This window comes from Cyanistes caeruleus, chromosome 1 (genome assembly GCF_971803275.1).
Source record: "Cyanistes caeruleus chromosome 1, bCyaCae1.hap1.1, whole genome shotgun sequence".
In the NCBI taxonomy this organism is placed as follows: domain Eukaryota; kingdom Metazoa; phylum Chordata; class Aves; order Passeriformes; family Paridae; genus Cyanistes; species Cyanistes caeruleus.
The window spans coordinates 24,267,676-24,295,124 of NC_141701.1; the positions used below are offsets into that span (position 1 = coordinate 24,267,676).

The 27,449-nt window shown below is 41.5% G+C and overlaps 1 protein-coding gene across 1 annotated transcript; it reads left to right on the plus strand.

The window, feature by feature from the left end:
• The first annotated feature begins 797 nt into the window (after positions 1 to 797).
• CDH17 (cadherin 17) lies at positions 798 to 26,552 on the plus strand. Its single transcript, XM_023920768.2, has 18 exons — positions 798 to 896; positions 3,506 to 3,575; positions 6,288 to 6,386; positions 7,050 to 7,187; positions 8,809 to 8,947; positions 10,261 to 10,419; positions 11,095 to 11,294; positions 13,657 to 13,788; positions 14,380 to 14,530; positions 15,235 to 15,450; positions 16,715 to 16,791; positions 18,036 to 18,227; positions 19,442 to 19,686; positions 21,422 to 21,552; positions 22,457 to 22,693; positions 24,613 to 24,729; positions 24,836 to 24,952; positions 25,715 to 26,552. Exons 2-18 carry the CDS (start codon positions 3,531 to 3,533, stop codon positions 25,819 to 25,821), a joined length of 2,502 nt encoding a protein of 833 aa, XP_023776536.2. The 5' UTR covers positions 798 to 896; positions 3,506 to 3,530; the 3' UTR covers positions 25,822 to 26,552.
• Positions 26,553 to 27,449: the final 897 nt, after the last annotated feature.

The window sequence follows — 27,449 nt, forward strand, 5'->3', positions numbered from 1 at the left end:
AACTTCTGAAATAAGAACAATATTAAAAAGTGAGATACAAAAAGCATAACATTTTAAGAACTGCAATTAAAAAAAAAAAAAAAAAAGGTATGGTTCTGTCCAAATGCATTTTATTTATTATTTGTTTTACCACTGTCCTTTACAGCCCGATTGATTTCAGTTCCCTTTACTGCAGGTGTCGTACTGCAGAGACGAGTTCCCTTGAAAGGCTGCAAACATAAACAGACGTGAAAGATGGCACACAAGGGAAAGGAATGATTGCATCCTTTATGAGATAAGTATCTGGAAAAGGGCAGACAAAGATTTGCCCAAAGATACCCCAAGTAAATTTTTAGCAGAACTCAGACAGAATTTGAGCTTTCCACTATGATTTCCACTATTATTTTCATAACTTGTCTGGGTGCTTCCAACAAAAGGATCTGCTGTGAAAACAAGTCACCTTTATGTCCAAATTCTTGTCTTCTGAATGTGAATTATTCCTGCAACTAGGCAAGTAGCAAACATGCTCTCCACCCAAGGCCCATGTCCTCTCCTCTCTACATGCCCTCTTACAGAAAGGCTGTCTTTCACCTGTAGCCCTGCATCCTCTTTTCTCACAGCCTGAAAAAAAATTAAATCATTAGGAAAATCATAAAGGATGTAAAAATACTGAAGGCTGTAAATTACCTTGGAGCTACCTTGCCTCCTTACAGGGCTGCTGTTTCATACCACACCTAGTCATTAGAATCAATAATTTTCCATGCAGTTAATGTTTGAGCTACTGAACCTCTGAGGGCAAGTCTGAGGAACTATAAACTGGATAAGCACAGACAGACATCACCAACCTGTGCAAAGGTGATTCCCACAGCTGAAAGAAAGAAGCATTTTTAGAGCAAAATAAGCTTTTCATGTTACAGGTAAGGGATAATCTAACTGACATTTCTCAGAAAGATTTTAAAAGCTGAAGCGGTGGTTTTGCTAAGGGATTTTCAGTCAGTGTTAGGAACTCAGCTGTCCCTGTAAAATGGATGACTGCTGTGCTACAGCTTAGTCTGGTTTATATTTGATTTGGATCAATTTCCTCTGTTTTCTCTTTGCTGAATTTGAACATCTGAAATCAATCAACTAAAGAAAATAATATTTTTTCCGTAGAACCAAATACTTGTGATTGTTACTGATCTTTAATCTCCAGGAATATTCTTTGTTCTCTGAATGTTTATTATTGAAAGTCACTGGAATATTTGTACAATGGTTATCCTAGAGATTTCTCTTCAGTCATGGGAAGTGTGGGGGATTATTAGGGATATAGCACTGAGGTGAAGCTAAGAAATGAAAGAGAAAATATGGCTCCTGTCCTCAGCCAGATCTCAAGCTGCTTTTACTTAAGATGATGCTATTCTAATCCTGAAATTGCTGGTTATTGAAAACTTTTATATGACTCTATATATACTGAGTCTTCTGAGTGACAGAGGAGTATGGATTTTGGGGCTTCGGTCCTTGGCAGTGAGATGGCTCATGAGACTTGGTAAAAATTTCCACCCCAAATGTTCAAGGACTGACCAAGACTTGAAATGGGCACCATAAATGGCATGACATAAGGAAATGATGTTTATGTTCAAAGAGAAGGGAATATCAAATGTGTTTGTCATGCAGACTGTGAAATGGCTGCATTTCCACTGCTGCATTTGGTAGCTGGATCTGGACAGGAGAACTTGGCCATGACACAGCCACATTTAGCTATTAATTTTCCAGAATTTTCTGTCCCCAAAAGTAAGGCTGGATGTGTCCCTGAAACTTTCTCCTCTTCCATGGTAGGTCTTGCTCCTTCTCTTTTCCCAGAATCCAGACCTACCCATATGGTTTTTCTTTCCTTTTGATGGCCTCCCCCAGTACTTTTAGCTCCCTGGTGTTCCTCCACTGCTGGCTGGCAAAGGGGCACCTCCAGCCGTGCCTCCTCCAGAGGGACAGGCATTACCCTGCAGGGAGCCCTTGGGCACAGACTGCAGCCTTACAGGGTGGAGAGGGAACACCTTGGGTACTCTGCCCTGCATTCCACCCCAAATTAATAAGGAATGAGTTTTTTGAAGTTCCCACATGGCTGCTAAATGCAGCTGGAACTGGCCAACATACTCAGAAGAGAGAGGCAGGAGGGGAAGGGAGAAGTTGTACAGGTAGAGGAACTGAAAGAATTTTCATTCACTGTATAACCAGAATATCAGCATCAGTTTTGGTTCAAAGTGTCCTTCTAGGAGGTTCAAAGTGTCTTCTCCTTCTCTCTGCCCTGCCTGTGCCACCTCTCCTGGCTTCAGGAGGTTTGTGAAGGACTCACAAGCCAAGCATCTACAGGGGGCTCAATTTCAGCCCTTCAGAGTCCTGACAAATTTAATAATTTTCCTGCTCACTTCTGATTTCAAAAGCATGTCATATTATTTTCTTCCAGTACCCACACAGTTATCTCCAGCCCAAGGAAAAGCCCAGTACTTTCAAAGGGTGTAATTGTACACACAGTATAATCCAGCTCAGACTGGGATTTGGACAATAAAGTCCTGTGTCACGTCCTAGAATGAGTGCTGGAGAGAACAGCAGTGTGGGTAGCAGTTTCTATACTTACAAGTCCCCTTTTTGTTCAGCAATTGAGGAAAGAAAAGGGGGAGGGGGGTGGAATGGTATGGTGGGAAGCACAAGGGGGAAGGCATCTGGAGGGAGCTGTGCCTCCACATTGTGTTCTCCCCACTGGGGGTCTCCATGGGACAGAGCTGTGGAAGGATTCCTGTAGGTTTGAGCCATATAACATGAAGCACCACTGAAAATGGCAGCACAATACTCCAGCTTCACCTCTTTCCATAGCTGGCCTCATCCCCTGTGTTAAAATCTAGAAGCAGGGAAGAAGTAGGATTGAATTTTGAGAAAGCCATCTAGTTCTCAGGAGAATGTAACATAAATTGTGGAAGTGTGTGGTCAACATTTCTTTGAACTTTGAGGCAGAGAGTGCTCCTTGGACTTGGGAATTTTGCTTCCAGTAGCCATGTTGCTTTAGGGGGTGCAGACGCCTTAGGCTTCCTTTGCCTCTGCGCTGTGCAGGAAGCAGTTATGTTTTTGGAACCAGAAGACAGACAATTCAGGATGGTCTCTGTGAAACTTTTGTCCTGTGGTGATAGCATTTCCTGTGAATGTCTCATTGCTTTCAGTAAAGCAGAAATGAAAATGGGTTTGTGGTACAGAATTGTTGTAACAATGTGATTGTACGGCTTGAATTTTTGTGCCGGGCTCAATCTTTGACAGCTCTCTGGGGCTCTCACATGTTGCATCTCTTGTACCATTAGGAACAACCTGCTGGGCACAGCCTTCCTTGGCAGCCCAGGGGCACCAGTGGTCTCACCTCTCGTGGGCAGAGCTGCACCTGCTCCCTTGGGGCTCACTCCTCCATCTCTCTCCCTGCAACTTCAGGAAAACTCAGCTGTTGCCTTAGTTTGCAAATAGACTGGGCCAAGTCTATGGGGCTGAAGTGACTGTCATCTCTTTGCAGGAGCTGAAGCAAAGCATATTCCAGTATGCTTAAGCTGTGTGGACTCCAATTTCTGCTTCTCATTCAGTCGGTGAGTTACAGGTTTTCTTTGTTTATCTGTGAGCAAACAGCAAAGGTTGCCTGCGAGCCTCAGAGCTCGGATCCATGGGGTGTGCCAGCCTGCACTGGTGCCAGCAGACTGCCTGTAACTCTGGGGGTGGGAGTGTGTCCCCAGCACACTCGTGTTACCCCACAGCAAGTTAGGAAGACATCTCAGTCATTAGGAAAAAAACCTTCAAAAAACCTAGAAGACACCAATTTACTTGTTTTGCCTCTTCTACTTCCTCTTTAGATATCACTGTTTCCAGTACGTGAATTTCATGCTAGAAAAGATTTAAACATACTACAACAAATCACCAAAGAGTGAAAACGTCAGTATCATGTGTTCTGCATTATAATCCATACATGTGCTGACATATTAAATGTATTCTAAGACATATAATGGCTCATTGTTTAAACTGCACATATTAATTTTGTATCCTCATTATTTGGTTCCTGTGAATCCCTTCTCAGAGGATTTTCTGGAGCTGAAGTGCATTAATTATGCTCTTTATGGACCTCATGTATTAAATTCAGTAGGTTTACTGATGTTTGTAAAGGCTGCAGCAATGGTGACTTCTACTTCACAACTGAAATTAACAGAAAAGTTTGAAAAAAATGCATCAAATTCAAGTTCAGTAAAAAATACCTCAGAATATGGAGACCTTGAGGGGTAGCACAGCGAGCACCTCCTTTCCCCTTCCCATTTCACAAGCTGCTGCTTGTGGTAGTGCTGGACCCCCAATGAACTCACTCTGCAGGCATTATAGCCGTCTTCAGAAGAGATGCCAATGGATATGGACCAAGAGGTAAATCCTCTTTCCCCTTCAGGCTCCTGAGTAGTGAGTGATTCATGCTGCAGAAATACGTTTGGAAATATTTATGGTCCACATAAAGTAATTTTAATCAACTGAAGTGATATCGCCTACTTGCTTCATAGGCTGCACTTTGAACTTGTTGGGTTTTATAGCAGCAGCCTTTGTTCCTCCATGGCGGGGAACATGATAAAGTAAAATCTGTCCACCAAATGGCCCCGGGAAAAGGCTCCAGGAGCCAGGCTGTGCCAGCCTGTGTGACGTGGGAACAGCCATAGCAGGTCAGATTCAGGGTCCTCACATCTGGTCCCAGGCAGAGGCCAGCAGTCAGCATTTTGCAAAAAATATTAAAAGGTAGCTGCAAAGTGCAATTTCCTGGATGCATAACTATCTGATTGCATTTGTTGATATTCTTCTGTTGACACTATTTTCCAGTAGCATCCCTCGCTCTCCTTCCACAGCTCTCTGCTCTTCTTGTTTTCAAAAGGAGTCACAAAGCCTTGTAGGCGAGTGGGACATCATCTCTGGCTATTATTAACAACAATATGGAATTATTGAAACACTAGTTGTGACACACACACACAGAGCAGTGCTTTAGGGTGAATTGTACTGAACTTAGCTATGTTTTTGTCATAGGCAGAATTAAGCTTTCCCTTGGTAATATGCAGACTGTGCTTTTCTGCGAGAAATTGAATAGCTGTCCCAGCAGCAATAGGATCAAATCCAGAGGAAAAGTCATGCAGCAGAGAACACACACTCAGCTCTGCTGTGATGGACAGGGTGGTAATGGTACTCTAAATCTGTAAAGACAAAATAAATTAATTTTTACTGTGGAAGAAAAGAAACTTTACCTGTGCAGCCAAATAATGGAGCCCTAATTCTGACAGGCAGATCCTCAGTGTTGTCAAGATAGGTGGTGAAGAGAGGAATTTGGGGAAGCTTGGTCTTGCCTTTGAAGAAACAGGTTGATTATCTGAACCACAGTGTGAATTGTTTTGTGTGCAAGGCCTGCCCTGAGAAGCTAATTTTTGCTTTGTTTTTTTTTTGTTGTTTTTTTTTTTTTTTTTTGTTTGGAAGCAAGAACAGGGCAGGAGAATGGAGGGCTTTGGGCACTGGGGAGTGTGTGGTTATAAAACCCATAAAAATTTGGCAGAAAAAAACATGATGTTAAGACATTGCTAGCCATTAGGAAGAAAACAGAGCCTGAGACAAATTTGTATGACATTTTTGCCATCAGGTAAAAGCCAAAGATCTGAGGGACATGCTTATTCTCTCTGTGGTTTGCATTCACACAGAATTAATGTGAAGGCACAGGGCTCAAGTGGCTTGCCCAGATAGCTGTGGCACTGAGGGACCCAGGGAGGGCCACCTCATTCCCATATAGAAAATATTTGATTCACTGGGGAAATTACAAAGGGTTCAGCCACTGCTCCTCCCCATCCCCAGGTGTGATGCTGGGTTTCCAGACTCTTGTCTTCACAGGGCTTTGGGCCTCTGGATGAGTCATGGATGGTCCCGCTGGGGACACAGGGGAGATCCAGCCATGATTTCATAAATTCCCTTTTGCTCTCAGTCTACATCCACCTATTTTCTTCTTCTGTTTGCTCTTGAAGGTAGATCCAATCTCATTTAATTATGTAGTGGCAAAAAAGGGCAGGGCACAAGCCTTTGTTCTCAAATTAATGAATAAATCGTACTTCTTTAAAAAATTATGTGCACTAAAGAACCTGGAGATGTTCAGTGCAAGCCTGGAAGAGTCTCTGCCATTATAGTATAGCAAAATATCTTGCAGGAGGCTCCGTGGAGGGGAGCTGCTGTCTCTGTGTGGTAGCAGCAGACACCCCTCAGCTGCTTTCCTCCATCCCTCTCTCTGTCTCTCTTCCCCACAGGCTATGTGGCTTAATCTGGAGGGCCTGCGTGTAAGTGGGCCTCTGAAAGACATGGACTTCTTTGTCCAAGAAGGAGGGGGTCCACGCATCCTTCACCAGGTAATCAAGTGTCTTTTCTCATCCACTCTGGTCAAAAACCCCATAGCCTGCATGCAGGGACCACATATGAAGTGTTGTCTCTGTGCTGGTGGGAAGAACAGTCCCTCAGGAGGATTCAAAATTAATTTTTAATTCCTCTCTCTGGGAATTCAAGGGTCTACATGCAAAGAGCAGTGAGACAACCCCCTCTCAAACACATTTTTAAGAAGATATCCTAAGACGGGGATTAATAAAAACAGCATTCCTGGAGAATTTCTTTCCATGTAACTTGTGTCATCATTTTCCTTTGACTCTGAGGTTTTCCTCCCAAAGCCATAACCACAGAAGGACAGATCCAGCTCCCAGGCAAACGGAGGATGTGTGTCATTTTTTTCCATTCCTGTGCTCAGACAAAGCCTGCCCTAAGCAGACGTTTGCTTTGGAAACAAACTGCAGTTGGGATTTCTTGCAGCATTCAGGAAATAACGTGAAAACCCCTCTGCTGAGGATCAGAAAAGAGCAGACTTGTTTGAACAGACCCTTGGAATATCTTGGAATATCCTTCTCCCAGCCAAACACACTGTTGGCAATAGATTTAAAAAGTCACAAAAGCATGAAATTATTTTATTATGGTGAAAATGATGAAATAATGACGATTTGTCCCTGGTTTTTTTACCATTGTAGTTCACACTTGAGCCACCTGCTGTGAGTTTCAGAATGTCTGGTGAAAAAGCTGGAATTATTGACATTGAGCCAAGGACAGGCATCCTGTACATCAACGGGTCTCTGGACTGGGAGACCAAACAAGTGCACAAGCTGCAGGTAAAAATTCAGTGAAAAACAGGAAGGGAGAAGTCTTCACATTCACCCTCTTTTGGTAAACCTGATATTGAGAGAAATCTGTTGGAATTTTGAATCCTTTACTTTGCCTATGTTTACAGGCAGGTTTTTCATTTTTGATATCAAGATTTGCTGGAAGACATATCACAGCAGTGGAAGGCTATGTTGAGAAAACAAAAATTGTGATGCCAACACCAGCGTTTAACTCTCCTAATATGAGGGGAATACTTGACTGGAATTAAAATCTAGCCTCACAGATGAGCTTCTCTTGCTATCCCTGAAGGCTGATAGGGTGAATTCTATGTCTGGAGTGGAAAAATAAAGTATTGTAATAATTTAGAAAGCTTATGATATACATGGTGACAAACTGAGATGAGCTCAGTTGGTTAGAGTATGGTGCTAATAATGCCAAGGTTTGTTCCCTATATAAGTCATTCACTTCAAGGTTGGACTTGATGATCCTTATGGGTCACTTCCAACTCAGAATATTCTGTGACTCTGTGGAGCAGTGTGAGTAAAAGACATTTAGGCAGAGAGGCACAGATCTAACCTCTGTCAGATAACAGCAGAAAGCTATTTGGCAGATGTTGGACACTAAGAGAAGAAGCAGCTTTGTGTGCTTGTCCTGCCATTATTGCCTTTTCACGAGGATCTCACGAGTGTAAACACCACTGAGAATGGAGCAGTGGATAGGCAGTCTTTGGGTTTCAGTATAGCCATGTCCTCTTAAACTATGTCCAAAATGGTGTTGTCTTTTTCTGAGGCACTAGCAGCTGAGAAAGAGATGATCATGAGAGGATCAGTATCTGAACAGACAAAGTACATGATGATATTTTAGCCAGCCTTAGCAGTCTATCTAAAGTCTAGCACTTCAGGTTTCATGATTTCACATTCTCAGCTCTAAAGCACCCTTGGATTGGAATTAGGGCAATTTTCTAGCCCCAGAAGTTAATAGCCCTAAGCCTGTGAATCATTTATAGACAAAAAGTGATGACAGAATGAAAAAATTATGCCTGTTTAGACATAAATAATCGTGATTTTATCTATTATGTGCAAATAAAATGAAGTGTGCAGATACTTCATGCTTTAAAATTAAAAAGGCTAAAAAATAAGTCAAATTGTTTGAAAAAAAAGTCATTAGAATTAAGAATTAATTTTTCTTTACTAACCGTTCTATCAGACTATTTTTCTGATTTATATTTATAATAGCAATTGGTTATAAATGCTATATCAGGTTGGATTTTCTCCTTCTGTGCTAGAAAATATATATTGCTGTTTAAGGAAAAACATGAATTCTAAGCTGTGCAAAACTACAAGTAGTCTGCTGAAACTGGAAGTGGGAAATTGTCCTCTGAAAGATATCATGGGAAGCAGAAGTGGGTTATTTTGTTAATTTGCATTATATACTGTTGCAAATTTTGTCAGGGAGGTACAGTGGCAAATTTGTCCTTGTATGTGGACCTACCCAGTGATGGCTCCCACCAGATTTGCATGACAGTAAGAGTGACCTGCCATCTGATATCCTGATATTAATTTATGACTTTTAACCTGAAAATATTAGCATGAAAATATTTCTTTGCTGTTTGTTCTTTTTTCAAATCAGGTGGAAAGTCTGGATGAAAGTGGAAGCAAAGTTAAAGGTCCATATTCTGTTACAATACATGTGGAGGATATCAATGACAACCCACCAGAGTTTGACCAGAAAAGGTACTTTGGAATAGTGAGGCAGAACTCTCGTCCAGGTAATTGCCACCATAATTAAATATTAACATTAACAGGAAGGTAGGTAAATTAAGCAGGAAGGTAAAGTGGTTGCTGTATAAGCTGGAAAAAGATCAGTTTTTCTTCCCACAGGACTGTACAAAATAAGGATGAAAGCCACTATAATATAATGAAAGGGCAAAAAGAGGTGACTGCTATGTGGTGTGAAGGGATGAGTGCAGTTGGAAATATTTTTTAGTACTTATTCTTTGCAAGTATCACTTAGCATGCAAATATTGCTGCTCTATCCATTGCTCTGAAAAAAAAAAAAACCAAAAAAACCCCTTATGCTAGAATGGGGTTGAAATTTAATTTAAATTTTAAATTAAATTCAAATTTTAAATTTAGCTTAATTCTAAACTTAATTAAATTTTAAATTTAAATTTTAAATTTAAAGGCTACCAAAGACTAAACAGAAAGAGAATGCTATGACTAAGTGAAATCTTTACATATCAGTGAAAGAAATTGCCAGGGTAGATATGGAGTATGTGCTTACCATGATGCTTCTCAGAACATGGGTTGAACCTAGGATTTAGAAGAGAGTCTTAGAGTATTGATTGCAGTGATCCAGTCCAAGAGTCATGAAGGTATCAAAGAGCAGTTTGAGACTTACATCTTGGAAATGAAACAAAGGACTCATGCAGCTGCTACTGCTGTGACTATGGACTCAAGAAGAAACTTTTGCTAAAGAATATGCATATAAACCTCCATGGGGTCAGAAAAGCCTTCTGAAACATATTACTGTATTCTTAACTTCATCCAAGTCAAAAAGATTTTGAATGTTGCACAGGTGCACAAAAGATAAAAGCTGAGTTACATTACTGTGTACTTTTCTTTTTCACTGTATGATTGTTTTTTATGATTGTTTTTTATTTTATCTGTGTCTTAGGCCATACACCACTTTTATCAAGGTGCTTTGGGGTTAACTGATTTGTGTAATAACTGCAAAGTGGCCTTAAGGAAAGATTCCAGTGAACTGAATTCTAGGTTCAGGCACTCTTGTGTGATAGATAGCTCTCTGCTGATACAACTCTGTCACCTTCTTCATCGGCTGGTCACCACAGCTATAGTGATGCTACTGAGCAGAGCTGGTGAAGGGTTGACCTGTGGGATGGCATACAGCAGTGTAACCTCTGCACTTGGCTTCCAATGAGAGATGCATTATGGAGCAACCATATGGAGCTGATGGTAGCTCCCCATAAGTTGCTTTCCTGGTTTGGGAGCTCTGCTCCAATGGATTATGTGTTGAGTTCAGTCTCCTCTCTTACCACTGTTTCTTCTCCAATCCAAACAGGCAAGCCCTTCATGTATGTCCATGCCACTGACCGTGATGATCCCACAACTCCCCATGCTCAGCTGTCATACAGCATTCTCCACCATTTTCCCAACCCATATAAAGAAATGCTTTTCCAGATTGATAATGCAACTGGAGCAATCTCACCAAGCAGGACAGGTATGTAAAAATACTCGTTTGCAAAGAGCAAGCACAAGTTCTGGCATGTGCATAGGAAAAAAACAACAACACAGGTCTGATGCCACACTGAATAAATGCAGTTTAGTGGGACACTAAAGCCCTGGGTTTGGGGAACTTGTTTTCTGTCCCACCAAATTCAGGGGAAGCTAGCAGAAATGGAGATTGAGATCTAAAAGTATACTGAGAAGAGAGATAGATCCTCCAGCCTTCGGGACTACACTGTGTCATATCTTGTGATTAATTCTCTGCCTTGAAATCTAGAAACCCAAAAGCAGTAACATGAAAAATATTTCTGAAAATGCAGAGAAAGCTCAGTGGGACATGCGATCCCAACTAAATTGCAATGATTTAGAAACACCCATCTATTCTGCTGGGCTGAACAAGGGCCTAACTGGGGTGAGGGCTGTTCAGTGATGCATCTGCACAAAATGAGACCACAGCAGAGAGGCCTCATATGATTCCATCCACATGATGCTATGCTGCATTGTTCAGAGAACTCAGAGGAAGTGGCTTGCTAAGGTTTGTCCCAAAGGACCATCTAAGGAGTAAGTCTGAAGCAGCTGAAGAACCCTAGTGTATGTAGAAGGCAACAGGCAGACGAGCAGCCCCCACAGCCTCTATGTCACTTCTCATGACTCTTTGCTCTGTCTCTAGGCTCTTATTACTTGGATCCTCAAAAGCAGGCCATCTTCACACTTGTTGTCTCAGTGAAGGACATGGCAGGGACAACAATAAATGCTTTCACCAGCAGTGTTGATGTAATCATCACTGTGATGGAGAGCCTGTGGAAAGCTCCTCCCATCATCCACATCAAAGAAAACTCAACCCAGGTCCACCCTGTCAACATCAGCAAGGTAGGGTCCTTGACCACGCTCCCTGAACTTCTCCTTGTACCACACAATTGTTTCCTCACAGCTAACTGTGAAGATGTTCCCACTGCATCCAACACCAGGTTTTTCAGAAGGACTTTGACACCCCCCCAGCTATTTTTTTAATATGGCATCCTTTGGAAATGATTGTTAGTGGAGTTCTCATTGACTTTTTGTTAGCATGAAAGTTAATAGTTTGAAGGTGATGAGATACAGTCAATGCAAACACTAGAGTGACTGGACTTTGCCTTTCAGTTTGGGAGCAAAATCCAGTCATGGGTCCTCCAGGCTTTGAGCAGACCAAGAGTTTTTTGGAGCTTGTTTTGAGGTTAGCTTCTTCCATCTGCAGAAGAGCAGGACAGGGGACCAGCTCCACAACAGTCCTGCTGTGGGCAGTACTCCACCCTCAGGGGCCCCTACTGTGACCAGTTTTGTATCACCCAGCACAACCGATACATAAAAAATACCTAGAAAGGACTGAAATACCCTCCTTTGCATCCTGCATTCTCACAGTATTCCTCTTTTCACAGTTCAAGCACAAAATATTTTGCTGATAACTGCAGACCAATAGCAGTGTATACACCATTACATATTAACTAATAGGGCAACAGCCTTTCAGAAATATTTGTCTTTGAAAAATGCCTTGGCAATGACATCCCCAATGCTGTCATCCCTTAAACATGGCAGGATTCCACGGATGCTGCTCACAAGAGTTACTGGCTTGGTGCTTTTACCACTGGCCTCAGTGACAGCCCAAGGAAGTCCAGAATGAAAACAGATGGAAAGAAGGCTAACATGTAAGGGCACACACATTTTGGGGTCACCTGTATATAAATTTCATGTTGATCTGCATGCATAAATTGCATGTTGATTCTGTCTAGGGGAAAATGAAATGCAGTTGCTGCTGTACAGAACATGAATGTTAACACTGACTCCATTAATTTGCCAGTCTGTGTACTTAATTTCATTTTAAATGTGTGGCACCCCAGAAAAGAGCCTTCCTCATAAACTTTGAAGAATGTAAAGAATGTACACACACCTATTTACAGACAGGTACCAGGTATTTGTTTTCACAGAATCACAGAATCACAGGATATGCTGTGTTGGAAGAGACCCATCAGGATCATTGGGTACAACTCCTGGCCCTGTGCAGGACAATCCAAGAGTCACACCATGTGCCTTGAGACCATTGTCCAAATGTTTCTTGAACTTGTGAGGGATTGGTACTGTGACCACTTCCCTGGGAAGCCTGTTCCAGTGCCCAGCAGCCCTTTTCTTGATATCTTGGACCTCCCCCAGCTGAGTTTCCTCAAGTCATGCCCCTGGTCATGAAAGTGAAGGGATCAGTGCCTGTTCCTCTGCCTCCCCTCATGAGGATGTTGAGGTTTCCCCTCAGTCTCTTCCAGACTGAGCAAATAAAGTGTCCTCAACTGCTCCTACTAAGGCTTCCCCTCCGAACCCTTCACCATCCTTGTAGCCCTCCTTCAGATGCTCTCAAATAGCTTAATGTGTTTTTTATGTTGTGGTGCCCAAAACTGCCCCCAGCACTGGAGATGAGGCTGCCCCAGTGCAGAGCAGAGTGGGACAATCCCCTCCCTTGTCCAGCTGGCCATGCTGTGACTCCCTGGACAGGATTGGCCCTCCTGGCTGCCAGGACACTGCTGACTCATGTTCAACCTGCCATTGACCAGGACCCCCAGGTCCTTTCTCTGGAGCTGCTCTCCAGCCTCGTTCCTCAGCCTATACATACAACCAGGGTTGCTCCATCCCAGGTGCAGAATCTGTCACTTGCTTTTGTTTAACTTCATACAGTTGGTGATTGCCCATCTCTATAATTTAGAATAGGGCTTTCTGCAGGGCCTCTCTGTCCTGGATGGAGTTGACAGCTCCTCCTAATTTAGTGTTGTTTTGTTGCTCCACTTCTCTGACTTACATAAAACAAAACAACAGGCAGGAATAGAGAGTCTAAGGAGACAGAAATAATTAGTATCAAGGTATTCAAATGCAAATAATGATTTTTTTTTCTCATAATCACTATTTATCTCCATATCACAAGACGCTTTTATAGAAAGATAAGTGTTGTAGGCCATCTGGACACATCTGGTGGAGAAACAGAGGTAAAGTGGCTTCACCACAAAATTCAGAGAGCAGAGGTGGATTATCAGCCTGATTTTCTGCAGTTCATCCTGAGAGCCTGCCAAACTGTTAATTTTCTGGTTTATTAAGCTAACAGGAATGCGATTACTTCTGTTTCTGTGATCCAGAAATGATCCCTGTTAAATCTCAGTCTACACTTCTGACTTCCTATCCGGACTTGTTTTTGTTTTGTTTTGTTTTGTTTTTTTAGGTGTGGTCAAATGAACCAGATGTAATTTATGACATTTTTGAAAAAGAAAAGCTCCCAAGGCTCCCATTTTCCATCAGTAAGAATGGGGATATTTATGTGACTGAACCATTGGACAGGGAAGAAAAGGATACTGTAAGTAAACACATAAAATTTCACTGATGGCAGAGATTACAGCAGGAAGATAATTATTGGTGTGGGAATAAATATGAAAGAGCTCAATAGAAAGGAAGGGGAACGGGGAAGGTGAGAATAGATAAAAAGGAGGGAGAATAGATAAAAACTTTTTTTCTTGTCACTTTTGTTTGGAAATGATGTGATATATATGAAAGTTCATCCACCTACCACACTGTAAATATCCTTCAGGTTCTTAACCTAGAGTGGGTCTGGCAGTAGCAATCACTGCCCACAGCACATGAACAGTATGGACCAGCTATGGCAGGGCTGTAGGTGCATGAGTAAGAGGTAGGTGGTGGGAAGTGTGGAGTGCAGGAGATCTGGAGGTTTCAGATCTACTTTAGACCTTGGGGACCACAGATTTTTAAATCTTTTGAGAACTCAGACCTCAGAAACTAAGAGGTGATGGAATAGTTCTGATTTAAACAGAGAGAAAATACAGAACAAACTCATGAGAGGATATTTCATATTCCCATAATTACATACTAAAATTCAAAATACTGTCACAATGGACATTTAAACCATCTAATTGTTATATATTTGTTGCAGTATACATTCTTTGTGGTGACAAAAGATAACACGGGAGAGCTGGTGGACAAGCCTTTGCAAATCCACGTTATTGTGGATGACATCAATGACAACCCCCCTGTGTGCCAGAAGCCTCTCACCATAATTGAAGTTCAAGAAAATGAAATGGGAGGTAAGAAAAGAACTTCTGTTAATTTATACACCTCATTGTAGCCCTGTTGTTTCTAGCTGTGTGTGAATGAAGCTAGAAGTTCTGATCCCAAAGACTGAAGCGTGGCTTTCCCAGGGAGATATTTCCCTGTGCAAGTAGCCCTCCTGTTTTCCCTTCAATAATTCTTGTGAAAAGGATTTCAGGAACCTGAGAAGGACAGACTCAAAACACCTACTTTAAAGATGCTGTTTTATTTAAATACATATAAAACTGCATTTTCCCACAACCACAGATTAGGCTGTGTAAAGAAAAGCACCTCTTTTATTACCAATACAAGAAATACTGTTCTTAAAGCAGTATGAGCCCATTCTCCCTCATCCAGCTGCTCCTCCAGCATAATGCCTTTGACTTCAATGGACCATTAGCAAAATCTGTCCAATGTCTTGACATCAGTTATTTGATTTCAGGACTGAAGAGTCTGCTCTTAGAATCTTTTGGACTGCCCTGACCCAAATCAGTATGTCGGGATGCTAAAGGACAAACTCCCAGAAGTGAAATGATTGTGTCCATTGAAGTGTTTTCCATGCAGCTTTATTTTTACTGACCCTCTACTCTTTGCACTGGTACCACTGTTGTCTCTGTGTACTTCTGTGGAGAAACAGGACCACTGTTTTAACAGTGACCACTGCATTATCTGTCTGACTCCAATCTCTACTCTGCTACAGGAAGTAACATTGGCACCGTGCTTGCCACAGACATGGATAAGGAGGACACCCTTAACTCCCGTCTGCGGTTCCAAATTCAAAGTCAGGAACCTGAATTTCCTGAAAAGAATCTCTTCTATATCCAGAAAGACACTGGGATTTTGCAATTAACTGGCCGTTCCTTACGCAAGCGTGAATCAGCCAAGTATTTCTTGAAGGTCCTGGTGACAGATTCAAGTATGTAATGCCTGCTGTTATACATTGGAATAACTCTGTTCGCACTGGCATGACTTGTGTTCAGTGTCTAAGGGATGTGGGGAGACAAGGAGAGTTTGCTGAACAGGCAGTAGCACTGAGAGCTGCCTTGCTGTGGCATGGTACTTGCCCTGCTCTTGAGATGCAGGGAGATTAATCATGATTCATAATGAAAGCATGGAAGGGAACCAGCTCTAGGACAGAGTCTGGCTAAATTGGGAAGCTTGTTAACAAGTACTTCAGTAAGAGATTTCCTTCCATAGGGGGAAAAAATGAAGAGATCGTGATTGTGGTTTTCCCCCAGATCTTTCAAAGGGATTTAACTGAAAAAAAAATCAAGAAATTAAACACAGCTGCTCAGACAGTTCAGATAATATTTTAAAACGTTAAGAGAAAATTAGGCTGAAATTAAACTTCAAAAATAATCTTGTCCCTTATGTAAATTTCCAGGAATCCTTTGTGATTTAATGAAGGGGAAGGAAATCAAACTCCATATCAAAGCTTAAATATTTTTGCTGCAGTCCCTAGAGTCAGGCAAAACTTGTGCATGAAGGAACTGGAATGTAAAGAAAGTAAGGAAAATTGTCATGTCTGTAAATGAAATGCCATCATTTTGGCAGATGATGGAAAACTTTCCAGAGGGAGAAGCTGGTGATTTGTTTTGGATGCTTATTTGAATTCCATCCAAATAATGTTGTTTACAATTTTCCTTAACTTCCAGCTCATGAAGCTCATAAATCACTAAAATCCATCTATATATGGATATATTATGCTCTTAAAATCACAATTTGCCATTGCTATGGGTGCCCCTGCACAGGTAGTGATTAGATTTACATGGATCTGAAGTTTCAATCTGGCAGTAACAAAACTGAGGGTGCTGCCTGCTGACCAAGAGGACAAGGGAGCATTAACAACCCAGGGCTTACTTTTTGATATGGAAAAGTGATACTGTAATGGCTAACACAATTCATAGTTACCATCATCCTGGTAAACAGATATGGCTTTAAAAGGTGAGGGAAAGGAAACAGGATGGGACAGTGCTGAAGAAATTGGGAAGATCAATGGTAAGATAGAGAATGAGGCTGTCATTGACCAAGAGGTATCTGAGATAAGTGCTTCTCTCCACTTAGTGCTTAGATTGGGCAATCTGGCAGTGTTCACTTTTGCTCACAGTGAACTCTTCTGGAGGACAGTTATTTTCGGCAGAAAGGCTGGTGTGACACTTTGTTTTTATCTTCCCATGCAGAATATGAAACAATCTGTGATGTGGAAGTACATGTCATCGACATCAATGATCAAATTCCCATCTTTGAAAAATCAGATGTGAGTATTTTTAACACCATTTTGGATGTTCCAATAACTTTTGACAAGTATTTGAGCATATTTTCAATGTCTATAGAATATCCATGGGAAACTAGCCATTTACAAAACAAGTAACAGTGTAACCCACTAGTGAAAATAAAGGCAAAGTATTGCTGAAAGTCTGCATATAAGCTGTATCTAGACAGTGAAAATGGGATGGACTAACAGCTAACTATGAAATTAAAGGTAATTTTCTCAGTGGAAAACTGTATGTACGGAAAGAAATTGTTATATTAAAACAGTTTATTCCAGAAATGTAAGTTCTGAAGGGAAAAGAGGAAAAAAAGGCTTTAAACTTAATCAAACAGCTAAATGGAAATAAGCTGGCATCTCCCAAAATACAGAACTAGTATACCCAAAACAGCCAGAAGGTGAATGGGAATCAAAAGCCCTGTGTGGTTTGGCCAGAAACAGTGGTCCAATGATGCAAGCCCGAACACATACCTGGTTCCAGGATGGGTGTCTTGCCTTTTCTCTGGTGGAGGTCCTGGCGTCTGGCAGAGACCTGCAGACATTTTGTGACTTCTATCTGATGGCCCAAGCCTCCTGGCAGACACTGGAGCAGCTGGAGAGTTGTCCCAGCTCCCACCATCCTGGCAGGCCATGCAGGTGGTGGGCTCAGGAGAGCTGTCTGACCTGGCAGGCATAGTTGTCCTTTCAGGGAAGCTGTGTTGGTTTTGGGTCTTGCAGACCTCATTGCCCAGCTCTCTGTTGATGGTGATGGCAGCACAGCCACATGCAGACCAGGTGTCTGCATGGCAGGTTTTACACCATCTCACCTCAAGGTCTAAGTCCAGGACCTGACCTCAGGGTGAGGCTTCTGGGCAAGGGCACACATTAAAGAGGCAGAAGAGCTGGGATGCCAATGTGGCAACAGGCTAGGGTGCATGAAACAATCAAATATTTAACAATGAGTGGCCAGGGTGCTCACAGGGTACAGAGAAGCTGTGCTATCCCTGCTGCGTGATCATGGACTGGTTTTGACAGAGGAGCCAAAAGTCTGGGACTGGTGCTGTGCTAGTGGCACTTACATAGCTCCCATCACCTACAATAAATCTGTGGCTAAAATATTCCCTCCTTCATGTGGCTGCTTTGGGTTAAAATACATACATGCATGTGGGTTGCAAGCTTGTGGTTGTGCTGAAGTTTTTATCCACAAATGGTGCTTGGTATGTCACATTTCAATGACACCTGTCTCTCCTCAGTATGACAGTGTGACCATGGCAGAAAATATGCCAATAGGAACTGTGATATTAGAAATTCAAGCTACTGATGGAGATGAGCCTGACACAGGGAGCTCTCTCATCATTTACCAAGTGAAGGAAGGTGATCCAAACAACACGTTCATCATAGAGACAGACTCTCAAACAAACCGAGGGTTCGTCAAGATTAACAAGGTGAGTATAGGAAGTGTCCTATATTCTTCTCCTTTAGTGTTACTTATTTGTTCTATGCTGCCCTGGTAATGATTTGTGGGGAGAGTGTTGACTGGTGGTGGGTGGGGACACCCTAAACATGGTGCAGACTGCAGGAGGCTCCACTTTTGGGCTCAAGCTCTGTGCCTGTGCAGTGCTCACACACACCTATCGTCCTGCCATTGCCTTTACCCCCCACCACCACCACCAGCTCCCTCCACTGGCTCTGCTGCTGGCTGCTTCTCCAGAGGAGCAGGTTCTGGCTAGTGAAGTAGGTCTTATGCACCATAAAGACAAAAACCATTTCATTATTTGAGTGATTTTGCAGCAGTGTTTCTGGACAAGAGAAAGCCAGCCAATGCTTCCATGGGCTGTGGTGGCAGTGGTGGGCTGTGAGGGGGCAGATTCTCCTCCCTGCAGGTGCTCTGGCCATTAGTGCCCTTTGCAAAGCAAGGTGCAAGTGTAGCCAGCGTGTCTCAATGTCAGCATGGAGACGCAGTTTGTTCCTGATGAGAGAAACATTAGCTGTGACCAAGCCAAGGACAGTGTGTGCTGCAGGAGGTGATACAGCCCACATGCTGAATGCTGGAGACAGGAATGTAAGGAACACTTTTTGCTGCGTCCATGAATTTCGATAGAAAAATTGCTGTCCCTTTGAAATTTAGTCTTCTCAAAGGTGCTTGGACTATGACTCCAGAAAACCTATTGCTCATTTTCCAAGGGGTGCCACACTGTGTGCATCCAGCTCGAGTACTGCCACCAGGCCAAGCGCAGGCAGAGGCAGCGTTTGGTGGGACCATCTTCAGGATCAGCCTCACTTTTTCCCAAGGAGGCAATTGTGAGAAACTCCGTGGTGCAACAACCCTTGCATGACTTTTGGCACCCAGAGGTCATTTGAGGCCTTCTCATAAAGAGCTATAAATACTATTTCTGTAAACAGGATATTGTTATTAAACTTAGTCGAACAGGTGGCAACGTTATTATAAACTGCAGTTGCTGAGGAGGCCTCTAAACAGGCATATGGTTTCATTTAAATTGACCATTTCCAGTGTCATTTTCTCCTGACAGCTCTCCCTTATTTTGCCTGTATTTGGGATGCAATCTCCTCCTTGAGAAGAGGGGGTAGTTTCTCATTGGAGCTCCCCACAGTAACCAGGCCATTGTTTCAAGAACCCTTTTTCTTCTAATTCATCCAGGCTCTCGATTTTGAGACAATGCCTGTGTACAACCTGGTGATCAATGCCACAAACCCTGAACCGCTGGTGCCACACGTGCAGTACAACTCAAGCTCTACTACCAAGTTTAAAGTGGTTGTAAGAAATGTGGATGAGCCACCTGTTTTCCCGGATCCAGTTTACAAAGCAGAAGTGTCTGAAGACATTCCTGTAAATACCTTGGTCATGACGGTGGAGGCCTATGATCCTGAAAAGGATTCTGTACGGTAAAAAAGAGTGACTGTGATCAATTAATTGAATTTAGGGTTTCAAAAATTGTTCTAAAGGAGGTGCAAGGAAAATATGCCCAATACTTCGCATGTGGAAGAATACTGTTTTTACAGAAGTCTTATCTCCTAGTAGAAGGTGGATGTGTGGGCCAGCAACCCACCTGCAACAGACTGCTGGGTAGTGCTTTTCTGACCAGATTTCTCTCTGTGCTGTGACAAACATCAGCCTTGAAACAGGAAACTGCAAGGGAAGCAGGCTAATTTATATCTCCAGGAAAAATACAGAGCTGGACTGAGAATAACAAGGTTCCATGTCCGTAATGCTTTTATCAAAAAAATTGAAGCATATACTCTGTACCCCTGAACCAGTAGGAGAGTAGCTGCTTTTCATGTCATGCAGGAAACCACCAAAATGCACAACTTCAACTTTTTCTCCACCAAAATGCACAACCTCAAGTCCGCAATTGAAAAATAATTAATTTTATTTCTTAGCTGTCAGAGATGACACATCTCCTATTGTGGATGCAAAGCTCTGTGCAAGACAACTCCTGTGTTGTGTTGCATGGTGTAAATCTACCTTACACAGCAGATTCAGATAGAAGAATTCTTTGTGGCTTTTGCTGAACAATTCCCAGCTGGAATGCTGAACAGATCAACTCAAAACAAACAGTTCTTGAAATTTAACTAAAATTCAGCTAAGCACCAAGTGGTTGATGGAGTTGCACAATAGGACTCTTAGGCCTCCTGTGGATTCTTATTCCCAGAGATTTCTCATCTGGCTTTCTACTTGTGCCTAACTTTTGGGAACTTATCATGTTTGGCCTTCTGTCAAACGAGTTTGAAAGTGAGCCACATAGTCCAGAAGCTCTGGGGAATGATGACAGAGACACATGACAGGAATTCAGATATACATAAACCACATTTCTGCTAAAAATAAGTTAAAGGGCATAAAATAAAAAGTATAAAAAGTAGAAGAGGTACAAGCATGCTGTTTCTACTGTAAAGGGTACTGAAAGAACAAAAACATTGAATGAGAAGATTGGGTCACTTCTACTCAAGCAAGTGCCTGTGCTTTAACCAGTTCATATGTTCATGGTTAAAATTGTATAAGCAAATACCCAGGGACCTTAGTGATTTTTTAAACAGTGATATAAACACAATTATGTGGTGATGCTTAAAGCACTCTGTGTTCCAAGTCTGCTCCAATGGTAGTTAGAGGCTGCTCCAGAGCAGCAGAAGATAATCACCATAGTTCAGCTGGGGGTCCTGGTCCCTTCTCGATCCACAGTAGGGTGCCTGGCTGCACTGGCCCCTCTGTCCCCCAGCCCTTGGCTTGTGCCCTCATCAAAGTCAAGATGTGGGAGATATGATGGGGTGAGATGAATGTGGGGTTTGGACAAATCACGCTTCTGGACTAAAAGCTCAATGCCATCCCAGGTTCCCCATTTAGAAGGAAAGTGGAATTACAAGCACACAGGCTGCAGTAGTGATGGCATTTCTGTAGTTCTGCTCTCACTCTTATTCTGGATCATTTTAGCCTCTCTTCCTCTCTCTGTGTCTCCTGGTTGGCTGTAGTACTGTAGTACTGCAACTCTTCCAAGAGCCCTCTCTTTGAGTACAACCGGAATCAAGCTTCTTACATAAAATCAACAAATAAGTATTTGCTATGTCAGACTTTTTCCCGATTTGGAACCGTATATGTGATTTTTTTCCCCCCTATTTCTTTCCAAAGATACTCCTTGGAAGGTGATGTGAGAAAATGGCTGAGAATTGATCCAGCCACTGGGCAGGTATACACTAATTCCCCTTTGGATCGAGAAGCAGAAGAAATATACTCAATAGAGGTTGTTGCATCAGAAAAAAGTAAGTGATGAAACAACTAAATAGACACACAGAGGAATCCCCTGTCCTTACTCTTTAATGAGGAATTATCATACCTACCATGACTAAACCCATGGAAAGTACTGGGACATGTAATCTCAGATATACATCCTGTGGTATATCCTTAGAAGTATATATTTCTTAAGAATTTAAATTTCTTGCAGAAATCTTGAAGCTGTAGATAACAAGGATTAAAATAGCTTTCATGAACTTGGGTATGGTCTTATATTTGCTTGAATAACATATAGAGAAGATTTAAATTTTTTCACTGTTTCCACTGTTTTCAGTATTAATATTTTCTGCCACTTTTTTCTCTACAGCTATGAAGATTTTAATGTTTCTCTTAGGTATGGTTAGGCTTCCTGAAAACACACCTGGAGAGTAGTTTGTAACCTTCTACAGAATTTTTAATTTTATTATGATTAAAACTAATATTCTGACAAATCTGAAATATATTAGGACTTCTAGTTCCAGCCATTAAAAACTTTCAATTTTGGCTTGCATTCCCTGTATATAGAAGAGGGGTGGGAAACTCAAAGCATTTCATGCTTAAGAGTGCTCCAAAGAGCACTGGTCACTTTGGATGTCACTGCTTGCCAGACATGGTGGATATGACAGATTACTAGATATGATCTGCCTCCTTTCCCTTCCTAGTGTTCTGTAGTCAGCAAGAGCTGGTGACAAATAAACCATGCTCGTTAAAAAGTAGTGGCAGCTACCACAAATCCCTCAGGACCTCCTGAGACCTTGTCTCTGCAACCTTCAGCCAGAACACCACCCCTCACTGCCTGTCTGACCGTGTACCTCTGTGACAGCTGCAAATGCAACAGCCCAGAGTGTAAATCCAAGATGTGCAGGTAACTTTGCATTCTGTTGAACTCGACAGATAACGCAGCTCAGAAATCCAAAGCACCCTTGATTCTACACTTACTCGATGTGAATGACAACCCTCCAGAAATAGCTACAGATTATCCTACTTTCTTCTGCTACCCGGTCAGTGGAGGAGAGAAAACTCTTATTCAAGCTACTGATGCTGATAAACAGTATTTTTATTCAAAATTTACCTTTTCCCTTGCGGATGAGATGAATACAAGAAATAATTGGGAAATCTCAAAATTCAATGGTAAGTTAACACAGCCACTCTTACAGTGATATGGAACTCACTTGGTACTCTGGTGAATATGAAGAATTACAGAATTCCTTTTCACTCTTATTATTACATAACCAGTGTTCCATGTAGAAAAAAACTGGGTTGTTGAGAACAGCAAAGTCACTAATTATTTTTTGCATGAGTTAAAACCTGGTATGTTGCAAGCTGTAATTTCATGAGTATTTTTGACAGAAAAAGCATGTAGATATGAAATACAGGTGTGTTTAATGAACACAAATCACTGCTGAAAAATAAGTAGTACAGAAATGTACAGTTTGCAAACTGTACATTTCTGAAATTTCATATGCAAAAGGAAGTCCTGCCTCACAAAGTGAATGGAGCTTTTAGAAGGGGACAGTAAGCACATGAATAAGGGCTTGGCTGATAGAGTCTGTCTGAATTAATGAAACACGTTTGATGAATTGTTCCACTAAAGAAAGCTGGGTTGTCACAAATTTAAAGTTATGAAAGAATAAACAATAATTTAAAACTCAGGACTTGGAGTAAACAGTCAGCTCTTGTAGTGAAGGGAGTTCATGTGTGGTTTTCCAAAGGTTTTTTCCTGGAATCTGCATAATTCAATACACACGGGTGTGCAATGAGGAGGAAAAGTTTACTCATTATACCAAGTTATTTGAGTAGGAACCAAGCGTGATAATTTCAGAACTTTCTTCCAAGACTGAGTTGGTTGAACAATAAAATTCACAGGTGCCAGTGACTGCAGGACTCCCAAACTCACTTTTGAAATCATGGGTGCTGAGCTGGCCACTATGAGTCGGGAAGGAGACCTGTAAGCAGCTCTATGGAAATGTGAGATCTATTTATCAGCAGTATTCAGAAAAACAGATGAAATATTGAGGATTACCAGGAAACAACCAGAAAAGAAATCTGAGGACATTGTTATGTCTCTGTATAAATCCGTAATTTCTTCAAGTTTTGAACTCCAGTCTCTCTATCTCTGTAAAAATGCAGCATAACTGGAAACAGGTTTAGATAAGGTGACAAGGATAATCAGAGTTAGAGTGGCCTGATATAAGGAAGTATATAGGAGCAGCAAAATAAGCTGCTACTTCTTATCTTGGAAGATGGTAGGGAAAAAAATACAATAGAGAGATATAAAACTTTGAATGCTATGGTCAGGGTGGCCAAGGGTTCATCCTTTACTCTCTCTTCCAGTGCACAAACCTGGGACCCTCAAGTGAAGCTTTTGGACTTATTTCCTGTGCAGATAGAATGAGGAGGTAGTTGACTTGGGAACTGGCTGTTGCAGGGTGTTGTCTATGCAGAAGTTTTCTACAAGTTCAAAGCAAGAAATTACATCTTGCTCAAGAAGTCCCCGAGCTGAAAATGTTTAAAGGGTGAGAGGGCATTAGGAGAAATAAAATACATGCTTGCTTTTTCATTATAATCTCCATTTACTCTGGAGACAAGATTCTTACATCAACAGACCTTTGATCTGATCCCGGTGGCCATTATCACCTTTTCCAGTTTTCAAAGAGTCTTAGATGTGACAGTGTAAGTTCACTGGAAGGATGGTCTGACCTACATTTCCTTGGGAACAATTTAAGATGATTATGGTCTCTATGAGCATAGGGGATTATTCCTGGTCTAGATGGGATGCTATAAGTGTAGTGCTACCCAGATTTGGCCTGGTGTAGAAATTAGGAAGGAAATTTTATAGACATTATTCTGAAGGCCAGATTAGGCTTCTGGATAGTCCCTTTTTACTTAATGTCTGCAAACCAAAGAGATCTTGGAAGACATAGTGGAAAACAGGAATTATTAAGATGTGCAAAGCAGCCTTAAAAAAAAAAGAACATTTGCAGATGGTATGAATGTTGAACTAACTTTCCTTCTTGTGCTGACATGAATGTCCCATTTCCTACTTACAGCTACCCATGCTTACCTGTCCCCGAAACATGCTAACTTTGAAGAGAAGGTGTATGATGTTCCAATAGTACTTAATGACAATGGAAATCCGACCTTGCAAAACAAAGTGAATCTTAAAGGTATTCTGTGCACAGAACTATTAGCTTAAAGACAGAAGTTACATTTATAAATAACCAAATGTGACTACTAAACTTGTCATTAACCTCCTGGCGTTTCCTTTTGCAGTAAGCATCTGCAAGTGTTCCAGTGAAAATTCATGTTTTATTGAAATAAACCGTGAGCACTCCTGGCCAACCCCTGGTCAGGCAATTGGGATTCTCCTTGCGGTCCTGCTAGTCATTGGTAAGTCACTTCTTCTTGGTTTGGAGCCAGATATCTGAGATATGATGGTGCTGCTGCTTTTCTGACCCTAATTCTCTTGTTGGGTGAAGATTTGTCAGGCATGTTGCAGAATGAATGAAAGAGGGAAAATCCCATGATTGTGTATCATGTTGGCTGCAAACTTCTAAGCTTTTGTTGTAAGAAAAACATCCAAGGGCACAACAACTTGCTAGGACAGAAGAAACAGCTGAACTTGTAGCATATTGTCATTTCATTGCTAATTACTGTTCTTTGCCTGTCAGGGAGGGGATTTGAGCTTTGTCTTGGGAATCTGGGTTACAGCGAAAATAGTGAATCTTCCTACTTATGATATCTGTACCTCTAGCTTACAGTTATCATGTTGTTCACCTATTTCAGCTTTGCAGGTTTACATCATTCATATTCATTCTAAAACTGATAAAGAGGAAATAAATTTATATACAGTGTAACAAGCTCATCATGATTTTAAATGATCAAACTATATATTACATATGTATATATATGACACTTTGCCATCTGGTCAGATCCTAGGGGAAAACTTTTCCTTTGGGGCATCTGATCCTGCCCAGCAGTGCCTTGGGTCCATGCTCTTGGTCCCATGCTTGCACGATCCTTCCTCAAAACTGCTTCTGTTCAAGAGGTAAAGCACTGTGGATATTACAGTGCACTGTCATGGCCCTTGCTGGGACATCTTTTCAGAAAGTTTACTCTTCCCTTTACAGACAAACATTCTCTGTTTTTCAGGTGCCATTTTAGCTGGTGTGTTTTGCCACATGAAACACAAAGAGAAAAATGAAAAGAGCCATCCCAAAGATGCAAAAGATAAGGCTGAACTCAACAGACTGGCTTAATGACTGTTGCATCAAGAGACCAAACCACCTTCTGGGTTGTGAATGAGTGAACTTTGAAGCTCCCAAAGCCCAGAGGTACACTATCACAAATAGGCTAAAACCATGCAAAACTAGACTCCCAGGGGTTTTGGCCTCACTTTTGTACCTAATACTATCTAGTCACAAAACATAAAAATATATGTAACCTTCAGCAGCAGCCATTAATAAATATATCAGCTTTGTCTGAAGTGTTAACTCATGACAACACCAAATGCTGAGCTCCTTCAAGGATCTATACATGGGACCAGTCCTCTTCATCTGCCAGCTGAAGTAAATATGGACTTTACAGAGGACTACATTTTGTCGACCTGCACATATTTGTCTCTTTCCAGCTCAGTAAGTCACTGAAGAGCAGACTGGGGAATAAAGTCCTATGCTACATTTGAAGATACCCCATGAAGTTGTGGGAATCTCTGACCCCCAGCAAAGGAGTTCACAAACTTATTACAATCTGTAATATGCCCTGGGTCATGCCTGCTTACATTATGCTCAATTTGTTTTATCAATGTGACATTTCAGTTTTTCTTTTTTGATATCCCACAGAGTAAAACCAGTTTGTGAAGCGCCATGGCCTTTCATTACAATATCCAAGTTAAAAAAAAAACAACTATGCTGAGTAATATGCAGTTTTATCTTACTTCTGCAAATATTGCTCTTGTCCGCTACACATAAGAATAAAAATGTTCTTTAAAGATTTTAGTCCCTGCTTATTTTATAAAGTAATTAAAAAATGAGAAAGTGCATAAGAGCAAACCATTCCTGCTTGGTTCTCTGTTGTATTTAACCCTTACTTTCACAAAGTACAGATTAAAAAGTGCTCTCAGGACAGAGTGATATGTGTCCAGCTGTTTCAGATGCAATGACTGCTGGAGCCACTTCGATCCTAGTTACAGTAAAATGTATTTGAAGCCAGGGTGACACTCAGAGAAAAAAGTCTTTCTCCTGACAGCATGCCTATAGAAGGGCATTTTTGGTGACAGTTTGAGGAAGGCTTTTCTTTTAAGCTATAAATAAAAGCTAACAAATATTGTGTTAAACTGGAAAGACAATATACTTTTGAAAGCATTCAAGAAAAGGTCGTATGGAAAAGAGTATATTTGTTTACCCAGGATTTTTTTTAATGGCTTTTGCATGCAGCAGAGAACTAGAAAGAAAACAGCACTTTTTTGGTAGCATTGCATTTGTAATAGGTTTTCCTAGAATGCTGCCAGCAAAAACTTTGCTTTTGGGCTTCAGCAACACAACACAATTGTTGTACCTCTTACCCCAGCTTCCCCAGCTGTTGGAGCTCTGTTATTTGCTGGGGGGCTCACTGCTGGAATGTATTTATTTTATGATGGGAATGTAATCCTTTATATTTGGAAAGTATGACATTCAGTTACATCAGTGTGTCCAGGGATTAAGATTAGTATATTGTTTAATAAATAAAGGAGACAAAGTTCAGCAGTCATTGTATTTGTGTATACCAAGACGGCTTTATCTGAAGACGGGGAAAATGTGCAGAAGTTCCCCTTTGCTCTATGTCCCTGATCTCTCTTTGTGTTTGCTAAGTTTACTCAAGTGCATGTCCTATTTTGAACATTTTTTTT